Below are 13,587 nucleotides of genomic sequence, written 5' to 3' on the forward strand. Positions count from 1 at the left end.
TGATGGGAATGTCGATGGCGATGTAAACGAGGTCCCCGAGGGCCAGGCTGGCGATCAGGGCGTTCGGGCCGTTCCTCATGGTCTTGTTCTGGCAGATGATCCTCAGAAGCGTCGCGTTTCCCAGCATTCCTACCGCGAAGATCGCGCACGACAGGACGGTGTTCACGTACTTGAACAAACCCTCGATAGACGTCCTCCTGAGACACGCCGGCGGACGACCCCGGGCAGATCTGGGGTCAGAGGTCACGCGATTCGACCCCGGGGACACGGGGTCATCAGAGAGATGAGAGCTGTTTGATTGACAGGTTCCCCGGCCAATCAGCAGGCAGGATACGACCGCCATTACCAGAGTGACCCGCTGGGTTAACATTGCAGATCAAAGCCTCCTTTTGTGAACAGATCTGGGGTCAGTGTCTCGACGGGACTGAGACAAAGAGAAACTGTTCTGGGTTTATTACAATCTGTGTGTGGGGCGAGATCAGGGTTAAAATACTGGGATAAAATTATTTACTTTAACTATTTACTAAACCACTAAACAAGGAAACTTTCCCTTATGGATCTTTAAATCCAGTCTAACACAAAAAAGGGTTTTCACTCTAAATTGCAAGTAAATTTCACAAATAACATTGATATTTTGAAGTATAAAAAACTGAAATAGTATTTTCAGGCAAAACATGCTCTTAAAATATATATTTTGTAGTGTGATGTAACATTATAAAATATATATATATATATATTTTTTGTCCTTTTATAGTGTTTGTTTATATTTTGAATTAGATTCTCTCTGTTTTCACTTTAATTTATTTTTTGTAGTTTTAAAATGTCTCTAGTTTTGTTGTATATTTATTAGTTTTACTATAGTTTTTGTTAATATTTTACATTTTATGTATGTCTGTTTTCACTTTAATTTATGTTAGTGTTTTACTTTTATTATTTATTAGTTTTTGCATTTTTATTAGTTTTTGTTGCTTTTAAATGTCTATTTTTTGCATATTTATTCATTCTACTATTATTCGTTTTTGTTCATATTTTGAATTTATTTTTATGTTTTCACAAAGTTTTGCAATTTTGTTGTGTTTTTGTTATTTTTTATACATTTTTACTGTTTTGAAGTATATCATTTTGGTATGTTTATGTAGTTTTACTATTATAATTTTTGTTCATACTTTTTCACTTTAATTGTAGTTCAAGTTTTAGTAACTTTGTTGTATATTTTCTTCATTTTTAGTAGTTTTTTGTATATTCATTAGTTGTACCATTATAGATTTTGTTTATGTTTTGGATTTTTGTATTGAAGAGGCTTTAATAAAACTGCAAACACACATTTGGGCTTTTGAAAGCGTCCGGTCCACTCGCTCCATAGACTTCTACAGTGAATGAAAGTGTGTGTGTTTTCCGACTGTAATGTGATGAAAACACTCGCTCACACATGCCAGTGATTGTAACTTTAATGAAAAGCCACAAACACACACATTTCACAACACTTTAACCCAGCAGATTCACTTTGAACACTAGATCATGTGCTTTTCCTGAACTGAGGATAATTCCCAGATCAGCCACACACTCCTGGAGTTCAATCAGATTTTATTTTTTATATCTTCCGCTTTCACTTTAATTTTAGTAATTTTGTTGTATATTTTTGTAATTTTTAGTTGTTTTTAAATATCTTTATATTTTTATTTTAGTATATTTAGAAGTTTCACTCTTAGTTTTTGTTCATATTTTGAATTAGATTTTTTCTGTTTTCACATTAATTTAGTTTTTGTTGTTTTAAAATGTATCTATAGGCCTAGTTTTATTTTATTTATTTTACTATTATCATTTTTGTTCATGTTTTGAATTTTATTTTATTTTTATGTTTTATGTTTTGACATAAATTTTAGTTAGTCTTAGTAATTGTGTTGTATTTTTGTCATTTTTATTAGTTTTTGTTTTTAAATGTCTATATAGTTTTTAAAGTTAAATGTCTATATAGTATATTCATTAGTTTTACTATTACAGTTTTTGTTCATAATTTGAATTAGATTTTATTGTTAAATTTTCTGTTTTCACTTTAAGTAAAAAAAATATATTTTTGTCATTTTTAGTAGTGTTTGCTGTTTTTAAATGTCTATATATATATTACTAGTTTTGATATTAACTATTGATATACAGTACTTTTATAACTTTGTTAATATATTTAGATTTAATTTTTTTTTCTGTTTTCACTTTAATTTTAGTAACAATTTTGTTGTCTCCTTTTAAATATACCTATATAGTTTTTTATTTATTAGTTTTATTTTATTTATTAGTTTTAGTTTAAATGAGAACAGCTGAAATAAAATATTTAATAATATATAATAATATCGTAATAATATATGATAATAATAGTAATAATATAATGCACACACATACACACACTTAAATTGTTAGTTTTATTACAGTTAACGCTCATTTTATTTCAAGCTCAAATGTTTAATGGTTTTAGTTTATTAACTCACATGAGTCTCAATCTGTGCTCAGAAACTTCTCACTTTATAATCATAAACACTATTGACTCTTTTTTGTCTGAATGTCAGGAGAATCTCAGTCTAATTTGATGCTTTTATTCTCAAAAGTGTCCAGAAAAACACATGAGCAGTAAAAAAAGACAGTGATGTTTTGAGTAACGTGACGCACACACACACACACACACACACACACACACACACACACACACACACACACACACACACACACACACACACACACACACACACACACACACACACACATACACACACACTGACCTTCAGGATAAAGCTGATATACTCTCTCTCTCTCTCTCTCTCTCTCTCTCTCTCTCTCTCTCTCTCTCTCTTCTGTGTCCCGAATCTTCAGTGTGTAAATAAAGGAGAGCATTGGGATCCTGTCCGAGGCTGAGGATCCTTCAGACGAGTGTGTGTGAGTGTGTGAGGAGCAGATGAGTTATCTTTCAACACCCTCCTCTCTCTCTCTCTCTCTCTCTCTCTCTTTCTCTCTCTCTCTCTCTCTCTCTCTCTCTCTCTCTCTCTCTCTCTCTCTCTCTCTCTCTCTTATCTGTGGGATGTGGCTTTCCTGGCACTGGATCTAATTTCAATTTTAACACACACACACACACACACAGAGAGAGAGAGAGAGAGAGAGAGAGAGACCACCCTATGTTGTCATCGGGATGTTATTTAATTAACTCATGAAGGAAACAATATAAACTCTTCTGATGAGTATTCAGTCGTTATTTTTATTTATTTTTTTTTGACGTTTGATTACACACACACTCACACACACACACACACACACGCACTCACACACACACACACACACGCACACACACACAGACACACTCTCTCTCACATACACACACACACTCACACACACACTCACACACATGCACACACCTCAGACACAGACACACTCTCTCTTACACACACAAACACGCACATGCACACACACAGACACACTCACACACACACTCACACACAAAGTGACACACACACAGTCAAAAGTTTGGAAAATTACTTTTTTAATGTTTTGAAAGTCTCTTCTGCTCACCAAGGCTGTATTTATTTGACGAAACTACAAAAGAAATTCTGAAATATTATTCCAATGTAAATCAGCTGTTTTCTATGTGATTATATAGTGAAGTGTAATTTATTCCTGTGATCAAAGCTGAATTTTCAGCATCATTACTCCAGTCTTCAGTGTCACATGATCCTTCAGAAATCACTATAATATGATGATTTGATGCTCAAGAAACATTTATGATTATTGTAATTAATGTTGTTTGTTGAACTACCTCAAAGTATCCTGTACATAAAATAATATGTTTGATATTAGTTTATTATTAACATGGTTCTTAATCAAACGGCGATACCTGTGGTGTTACTGGTGAATGGACTATAGAGGTCAAAGGTCACTCGCTGCCCAGAGCCAAACCACTGAGAGCAATTACAGGCCTGACCTCATCAACCCTGACCTGCAGGGGGCATCAGTGCACACACACACACACACACACACACACACACACACACACGCACGCACACACAAACACACACACACACACACGCACGCACGCACGCACACACACACACACACTCATACATACACATACACTCACGCATACACACACACGCACGCACACACACACACACACACACACACACACACGCACACACACACACACACACACTCACACACACACTCTCACACACACACACACACTCACTCACTCATATACACACACACACAATTTTCCACTCTTTGGTTTTCTTACCAGTAGCAGATGAGTTTAATTGAGAAACAAACACTGATTAAGAAAAAAGCAATTTGTTTGTGACCTAAAAGGATCCTGGAAACTGTTTAAAAGTCTTTTGATGTGTGATTGTTTTATTAAAGTCATGGAAGCTTGAATTACAGTTTTTTACAGTCGCTAGGACACATTTCTCAATACTTAGATCACTTTTTCAAAACTCTTCACACAGTTCTCCAAACCAACTTTCAGCTCGGCACAGCAGTTCATTTCACTTTCAAAATGCACTAAAACTACCATATCACTTCATACATGTCTCAAATCAACACATTCTTCCATCACACTAGCAAAGGTTGACAGACAACAAACACACTTTGTCACCCACAAAACAATGACCTAAAAAACACTAACAACAGGTAGCATTATACAATGTTTTCTTCTGTAAAACAAGCACCTCTCTACTGTTTAGAATTCACTGCAATATATTTTACTGGAATGAATCAGACATGATGCAGTATTCTTCAATATATTTATGTCTTTTTGTTTTGTTTTGTTTTTTGCACAGACTAATTACAAAATACAAGAGTTTGTACACACCATTCACCGATACAGATACAATAGGAATCAGATGTGGTTGGTCCAATTGTCCAATTGTTTTTATAGCATTTCATTTTTAGATTCGAAATATATTTCATTACAATATTACAGTAGAAATGTAGCAAATTGCTGTCATATTCAGTTTTGTATTATGTTATTGTTTTGAACATAAGTTTAACAGTTTTGAAAACAGAATGTAAGCATGTGCAAATTGGCCTGTAAGTACACAGAGTTTTGGTGGTTGTTGTGTCGAAGTGAGAAAAGAATTAATGTAATTTGAAAGATGTAGTCATTGAATGCATTTTGAGCCAAAGCAATGATAAATGATCCACAGTTTATCCCACATATACTTCTGTTGTGCTAACTGAGTGAAGAGTTTTGAAAAAGTGACCTAAGTATTGAGAAATGTGTCCTAGCGACTGTAAAAAACTGTAATTAAGTAGATTCCAGAATATTACAGTTTAAAGTGTCTCTCTTAGATCTAAAGTGTGTGTGTGTGTGTGTGTGTGTGTGTGTGTGTGTGTGTGTGTGTGTGTGTGTGTGTGTGTGTGTGTGTGTGTGTGTGTGTGTGTGTGTGTGTGTGTGTGTGTGTGTGTGTGTGTGTGTGTGTCCTCAAATGCTTAACAACAGATCACATGACAAGAATAGATGGCCAATATAATGCCAAGAAGCTCTGAGGGTCTGAACGGAAACAATATCAATATTGATCCTTGTGAAGAAGAAATGCACTCGATTGTATGGAGTTTAGTTTAATCATAAATACATTCAGACAACAGAACCAATTATGAAATTAAATGACATATATGTATGTTATTAGGAACACCTGTTCAATTTCTCATTAATGCAATTATCTAATCAACCAATCACATGGCAGTTGCTTCAATGCATTTAGGGGTGTGGTCCTGGTCAAGACAATCTCCTGAACTCCAAACTGAATGTCAGAATGGGAAAGAAAGGTGATTTAAGCGATTTTGAGCGTGGCATGTTTGTTGGTGCCAGACGGCCCGGTCTGAGTATTTCACCATCTGCTCAGTTACTGGGATTTTCACGCACAACCATTTCTAGGGTTTACAAAGAATGGTGTGAAAAGGGAAAAACATCCAGTATGCGGCAGTCCTGTGGGCGAAAATGCCTTGTTGATGCTAGAGGTCAGAGGAGAATGGGCCGACTGATTCAAGCTGATAGAAGAGCAACTTTGACTGAAATAACCACTCGTTACAACCGAGGTATGCAGCAAAGCATTTGTGAAGCCACAACACACACAACCTTGAGGCGGATATGCTATAACAGCAGAAGACCCCACCGGGTACCACTCATCTCCACTACAAATACGAAAAAGAGGCTACAATTTGCAAGAGCTCACCAAAATTGGACAGTTGAAGAGTGGAAAAATGTTGCCTGGTCTGATGAGTCTCGATTTCTGTTGAGACATTCAGATGGTAGAGTCAGAATTTGGCGTAAACAGAATGAGAACATGGATCCATCATGCCTTGTTACCACTGTGCAGGCTGGTGGTGGTGGTGTAATGGTGTGGGGGATGTTTTCTTGGCACACTTTAGGCCCCTTAGTGCCAATTGGGCATTGTTTAAATGCCACGGCCTACCTGAGCATTGTTTCTGACCATGTCCATCCCTTTATGGCCACCATGTACCCATCCTGTGATGGCTACTTCCAGCAGGATAATGCACCATGTCACAAAGCACAAATCATTTCAAATTGGTTTCTTGAACATGACAATGAGTCACTGTACTAAAATGGCCCCCACAGTCACCAGATCTCAACCCATTAGAGCATCTTTGGGATGTGGTGGAACGGGAGCTTCGTGCCCTGGATGTGCATCCCACAAATCTCCATCAACTGCAAGATGCTATCCTATCAATATGGGCCAACATTTCTAAAGAATGCTTTCAGCACCTTGTTGAATCAATGCCACGTAGAATTAAGGCAGTTCTGAAGGCAAAAGGGGGTCAAACACAGTATTAGTATGGTGTTCCTAATAATCCTTTAGGTGAGTGTATATATATATATATGTACAAGTCCTACTTAAGTGGATCTAAAACACACTCATAACTCAATTTATTGCATTAAATTTAAACATTAATACAGTTTCATTTAATTGTGAATAACATGCTGTTTGTCTGAAAAGATTATATACAGTTTGCACTAAAGTATATTCTTTTAAAGTATGCTATACATATTATTAAATTGCATAAAATCTGGGTCTTTGTTCTTTGCAACATTTTTACCATAAAACCAAAGCCGCTTCACAATGAACTTTCACTTGATCTCGCAACTTTTAGCAAGTTTTTGTATATATTATAATATTATAAGGGCCTTTTGTATTAATATTTGCATTAATGTCTGTGTTATGGCTTTATTCATAATAACCTCAGATGATAAAAGAAACAATGTGAATGATTATATCTATGTGTGTGTGTGTTCGTGTGTGTGTTCACAGAAACAGCTTTGATCTGAGAGACTGTCACCACAAAAACACACGACATGAAACGCTCTAGAGTCACTTACCAATAAACATTTTCCACATAAAGTTTTGCCTGCACACACACACACACACACACGCTATTGAGAGTGTTTCCTGCCTACGGAAACTCATTTTATATACTGATATTTATTAAGTCTAAAATGTCTTGCAAGCTTCAGTGGCTTCAGTTCAACAGTATGTTTGTGCTCTTTATAAAATGAAATTAAAAAAACTTATATATTTGTCTCTTTCTATCTATCTATCTATCTATCTATCTATCTATCTATCTATCTATCTATCTATCTATCTATCTATTTCTGTCTGTCTATCTATCTATCTATCTATCTTTCTATCTATCTATCTATCTATCTATCTATCTATCTATCTATCTATCTATCTATCTATCTACCTGTCTGTCTGTCTATCTATCTATCTATCTATCTATCTATCTATCTATCTATCTATCTACCTGTCTGTCTATCTATCTATCTATCTATCTATCTATCTATCTATCTATCTATCTATCTATTTCTGTCTGTCTATCTATCTATCTATCTATCTATCTATCTTTCTATCTATCTATCTATCTATCTATCTATCTATCTATCTATCTACCTGTCTGTCTGTCTATCTATCTATCTATCTATCTATCTATCTATCTATCTATCTATCTATCTACCTGTCTGTCTATATATCTATCTATCTATCTATCTATCTATTTCTGTCTGTCTATCTATCTATCTATCTATCTATCTATCTTTCTATCTATCTATCTATCTATCTATCTATCTATCTATCTATCTATCTATCTATCTATCTACCTGTCTGTCTGTCTATCTATCTATCTATCTATCTATCTATCTATCTATCTATCTATCTATCTATCTATCTATCTACCTGTCTGTCTATCTATCTATCTATCTATCTATCTATCTATCTATCTATCTATCTATCTATCTATCTATCTATCTATCTATCTACCTGTCTGTCTGTCTGTCTGTCTGTCTGTCTATCTATCTATCTATCTATCTATCTATCTATCTACCTGTCTGTCTATCTATCTATCTATCTATCTATCTATCTATCTATCTATCTATCTATCTATCTATCTATCTATCTATCTATCTATCTATCTATCATCTATCTATCTATCTATCTATCTGTCTTTTGTGCGTTTCTAAGATCAGGGGCCCTATCTTGCACCCGGCGCAAATAACTTTGTACACTGACGCATGTATCATTCCTATTTTGCACCCGCGCAAAGCGGACGTTTCCCTCCACAGACACACGTCGGTTAACTAAGAAATACACTTGCGCTCCCCGGGGCGATTCAGCGCAAAGAGGAGGCGAGTTCCGCCGCAAACTTTCCCTCATGCTATTTTGCTGTTCTATAAAACAATTGCGCCACTGACCAGAAAAAAACTAGTCTAAAGTCGATGGCGCGTTGCGCGTACATTCAGATGCTATTTTAAGCGCGCATGCTTGGCCATAATACAGAGTGTGAACAACGCGCATACACTGTAGATGATTCTCTCATCTACACAGATGCATTTAACTTTTTGCAAATGATACATTATTATAAGGAAAAATATTAAAACACAAGGGAAATCATTGTTGTGTCCATGGCGATGGGGAAAATAGGCATAAAGCTTACACCTTTACCCAAATTATTATATGCATGTTTAACCGAAGCTAATTTGGGTGGGTTTGTCCATTCCCCAATGTCACTTCTCTTTCTTTTACGGCCCTGACGAGAACATCGATCTCCTCGGCTGTGAACCGATTCTGAAGCGCGCCTGGTAAATGCGCCGTATAATAGTATTGCGCCATGGAACAAGCGCACCTCGCACTTACGCCCAAACCACACCTATGAATAATGAAGCTACTTCAGACCAACCCCTTTTAGATTTGCGCCAGGCGCAAGAGGCATTTATCCCGCCGGGAAAATAGCAGCAGCGCCGGGATGTATGGCGTTCCGATCGGCTCTTTAATATGACTTTGCAACATGCACTCGTCTCAATGAACGTCTCACTCAACGTCTTATTTTTTTTTTTTATTCTGCTATTTATTTCTATTCAATTTAAGACGCTGACGTCACGCTGACGTCACGCAGACGTCACGCAAATCACGCGTGGCAGTGAAGTGTCGAGTCAGACGTTACGCGTCATTCACGTGTGGCAGTGAAGTTATTTAATGTTTTTTTTTCGCTAACATGTATTTAACACGCTATCCACAGTACAACACGGCTCAGTGCAGTGTGTCAGCGGCCTGCGTTCTGATCGGTTCTTTAATATGACTTTGCAACTTGCACTCGTCTCAATGAACGTGATACTTGCGTCTGTGATTTTTATATAGGATATGTGTGTGTGTTCTTGTTTAACCCACGTTTTGAGGGCCAAATGCCCCCACAAAGATAGAATTATCAAGAAATTAATATAGGCTATTGCATTTTTATAGCTTGTTGTTTGGGTTGTTATTGTGATTTTAATTTTGTATAATTGTAAAATGGCTAGGCTACAGCACTTTGGTAAACTAGAAAAATTATATTCTGAAAACTATGTCTGTTAAAAAACATTTTTTACACAAAATAATTTGTGTAAATTCATATTTACTATTTGGAATAAAAATAAGAATAGAATTGGAAAAATAATATGTTTATATAGTATATAGGCCTATATATAAAACTATGATTAGCCTATAAAATTATTATTAAAACATCATGTCTGATATCCGAAAAATAATACAACTACAGTCTGCCATCGTAAAAACATCATGCCAAATGATGCAGATCTGAATTAATTGTGGAAACTAAATAACATTTGCAGGTATGAGAAAAAAGTAGGCTAGGTTAGTCTGAGACATGCAAGTTTGATTATGCCTACTAATAACCTGTTCAACGGCTTAGTGAAGGTGTAGAAACAGAAATAGTAGCGTGTTATTTAGTGCAGGAAAATATAGTGTAAAGGCAGAATTAAAAGATTTGAGAACAGTTCTATTCACAAATGGGAAATAATAAAATATCTATATTGAGGAAGTATGAACATCAAAAAGGCAAGTCATTTCTGCAACATTTACAATTATATACTGAGAATACACCTCAATTTATTCAATACTGTAATAAACTGTGCTCGCCTTTCTCTTTTGAGGTGTAATTGCTTTATATAAATCTGTTGACTGTCAGATCGACTGTCAATCAAACTTCGGTGAAACTCTAAAATTAAACATTACAAATATTACAAATTACAAATATTATTAATGTTAGTTAAATAAGCCCAAATGTTTAAAACTACGTTATTTTGTGTTGGTCAAGAGACTCGAGTGCTGAATATACATAAATGCTAGAACAACCTTTTATGATTTCTTCATAAGTATCTGTGGATATGTTGGCAAGAAACAATGGCAAACAAAAATGTTAACATGATCATTTGTGTAAATTCATATTTACTATTTGGAATAAAAAGCTATACATAAGCAAGGTAAAATCACGTATTGCTAATAACATAAAACTGAAGATCAGTGGGGAAAAATAATAAAGAATGAATAAGTGTGTGAAATGTGCTGGAAACCCCCTTGCTGCAGACGTTCTGCAGACGTCACGTTCGGCACACGAACGAGTGATGTGGCAGACGCAGACGAGACGTTCGGCAGACGCAGACGCAGACGAGACGTTCGGCAGACGCAGACGCAGACGAGACGTTCTGCAGACGTCACGTTCGGCACACGAACGAGTGATGTGGCAGACGCAGACGAGACGTTCGGCAGACGCAGACGTCACGTTCATTGAGACGAGTGCATGTTGCAAAGTCATATTAAAGAGCCGATCGGAACGCCATAGGGATCCGCCCACAAAGTTACTTGCGCTTTGCGCTTTGACACTTGCGTTTCAGATGGTTAAAATAGGGCCCCAGGTCTTTCCTGCGGTGTCTGTGTTTTGACAGCAGGAGGCGCTGCACTGACACTCAATCCCACAATCAGCTTCAAACAATCCATTCAACTGTAATAAATGAAATAACTGATAATAATCTAATAATTTAGTAAATATAATTTAATAGCAATATGTGATTGTGTTTACTGCTCTATATCAGAGTAGGAGTGGAGGTGGACCAAACACACACACACACACACACTCTCTCTCTCTCTCTCTCTCTCTCTCTCTCTCTCTCTCTCTCTCTCTCTCTCTCTCTCTCTCTCTCTCTCTCACACACACACACACACACACACACACACACACACGCGCTCTCTCTCACACACACACGAACCACTCGACGAGACTCTCACACACCAGAACGGTACGAAAACTCCACTGCTTTCGTTGCTTTATATACTTATTATGCTATTTTCTCTATTTTATTTTTGATTGGAGTCTTTAATATGGTTGTATCGTGAGTCGTTATATTGTTTAGAACCAGTATTGAAATGTTGTGCTCTTCTGATCTCTGTCAGTGCTCCTAAATTGTAGTTAACTAACGCGATGAATGTATTTTGTAATTGTTAAAAAAAAAATTAATATAACTAATATAATGAATATATTCATTAAATAAGTTATATGGTATTAGTTATATGCAGACATTCTAATTTTTTTCTAAAAAAATGTCTAAATTCTAATAGAGTCTATTGTGAGTTGTAACTTTAGAGTCAGTTATGAAATGTTATGCTTGTATGATCTCTGTCAGTGCTCCTAAATTGTAATGCAAATTATATATATATTAGAATTTCTGCATATATTGTTTTTTGGCCATGTACCATTTAAATATCATGGTATATGAATATGTTATCATTCAGTGTTTTACCATGTGATAACATCACTGTCACAGTAGCCTACTTTTATGACATAATGAAGGAAATATATTTAAGATAGAGAACAAATACAGTGGATATTGTGGAAAAAATACAAAAATGCAGTTATATACTTGCAGTCGTGACGTGCTGCTGTTATTGGACTGAAATTCAGTGTTCAGTCTGTGTGTGTGTGTGTGTGTGTGTGTGTGTGTGTGTGTGTGTGTGTGTGTGTGTGTGTGTGTGTGTGTGTGTGTGTGTGTGTGTGTGTGTGTGTGTGGCTGGAGGGGTCTGTAGTGAACCTCTCACCCATGTCCACTTTCAAGGGCACTAAAGAGGCGTCACAAGTGTGGTCCTGCACTACCGGGACATGTTGCCCTGCCAGGCAGCTGTTGGTATATTAATATCTGTGTTCAGCTTGCTTTCACAACTCGATCTGTGTGTTCTTTACAGTAACCAACTAGATTTTTGTATTTCCTGAAGCGGTGCAGCTCACTGTAACTATGTAGTGTGGTTTCTGAGGTGTTTTTGTTTAATTCTAGTCTTTCTAAGGATATGACATTACGTTTTTGACACTTGGCACATCCTGACACTGTGGCCATGTTCCAAAATCTACTATATAGAAGCATTATAAGACATCATAGGGATGATTATGCTGCCTTCTTCTATTGGCCAAATTTGAAGGCCAAAATATTGCACATTCCTTCACATAGCAAGGTTATTCCCATAATGCAGTGCAACAAGCTCAGTGAGAAATGTGAATATGGATTTTAATTCTATTAAGTGTCATTGATGTGTGTTATGATTATAAATAGAATTCAGAGTCTAGGGTTTTGGAACAGAACCTGTGTCCGGTTTAGATAAGTGCTGTATTCAGAGTATTCCAGATGTTTTTCCTCATCTCCATATAGGGAGATTTCACGTTCTGAACAGGTCGAGGTCTCGTTTGGCTCAACAGAATCAGGAGGGATGACCAGTGCAATCCAGACACTACAGTATCTACTTGACCAGGAAATAATTCCCTCGCAACCACCTAGAACACTTGGGCAATGCGCTTGTAGCCAATCAAAACCCCCTGACAACACATAGCAATGCCCTAGTAACCACGTAGAACACCCTGATAATGCCTTAAGAAACCGACAAAAACACCCTTGCAACTACCAAGAACACCCTGGCAATGCACTAGTAACCACCTAGAACACCATGATAATGCCCTAGCAACCAACCAGAACATCCTGGCAAAACACCCTAGCAACCACCCAGGCAACACCCTAGCAACCACCCAGAACACCATGGCAACACCCTATTTGCCACCCCGAACACCCTGGCAACACCCTATTAACCACCCAGAACACCGTGGCAAAACCCTAGCAACCACCCAGGCAACGCCCTAGCAACCACCCAGAACACCCTATTAACCAACCAGAACACCGTGGCAATGCGTCTATAGCCACTTAAAACATCCTGACAACACTCTTACAACCAC

General features: G+C 36.8%; 2 protein-coding genes across 4 annotated transcripts in view; one reads left to right on the plus strand and one right to left on the minus strand.

The window, feature by feature from the left end:
* ednrab (endothelin receptor type Ab) overlaps window positions 1-2,918 on the minus strand; it is a 13,282-nt gene extending 10,364 nt beyond the window's left edge. The window contains exons 1-2 of one of the 2 annotated variants that reach the window (XM_077217923.1): window positions 2,769-2,918; window positions 1-424 (exon numbers count right to left, since the gene is read on the minus strand). The exon at window positions 1-424 is cut by the window's left edge and continues 11 nt beyond it. In XM_077217923.1, the coding sequence (XP_077074038.1) occupies window positions 1-370 (370 nt within the window). In that variant the 5' untranslated portion in view covers window positions 371-424; window positions 2,769-2,918. Of the gene's footprint in view, window positions 441-2,768 lie in introns of both variants that reach the window. The other variant, XM_077217922.1, reaches the window with a different exon arrangement.
* An 8,517-nt stretch (window positions 2,919-11,435) lies between these two features.
* calcrl2 (calcitonin receptor-like 2) overlaps window positions 11,436-13,587 on the plus strand; it is a 28,180-nt gene continuing 26,028 nt past the window's right edge. For both annotated transcript variants that reach the window (XM_077218656.1, XM_077218657.1), the window contains exon 1: window positions 11,436-11,614. The gene's annotated coding sequence lies outside the window, so the exon portion shown is untranslated. The remainder of the gene's footprint in view (window positions 11,615-13,587) is intronic.

The sequence above is a fragment of the Siphateles boraxobius genome, unplaced genomic scaffold (genome assembly GCF_051911475.1).
Source record: "Siphateles boraxobius isolate OS27281-9 unplaced genomic scaffold, OSU_SipBor_1 77, whole genome shotgun sequence".
NCBI lineage: Eukaryota > Metazoa > Chordata > Actinopteri > Cypriniformes > Leuciscidae > Siphateles > Siphateles boraxobius.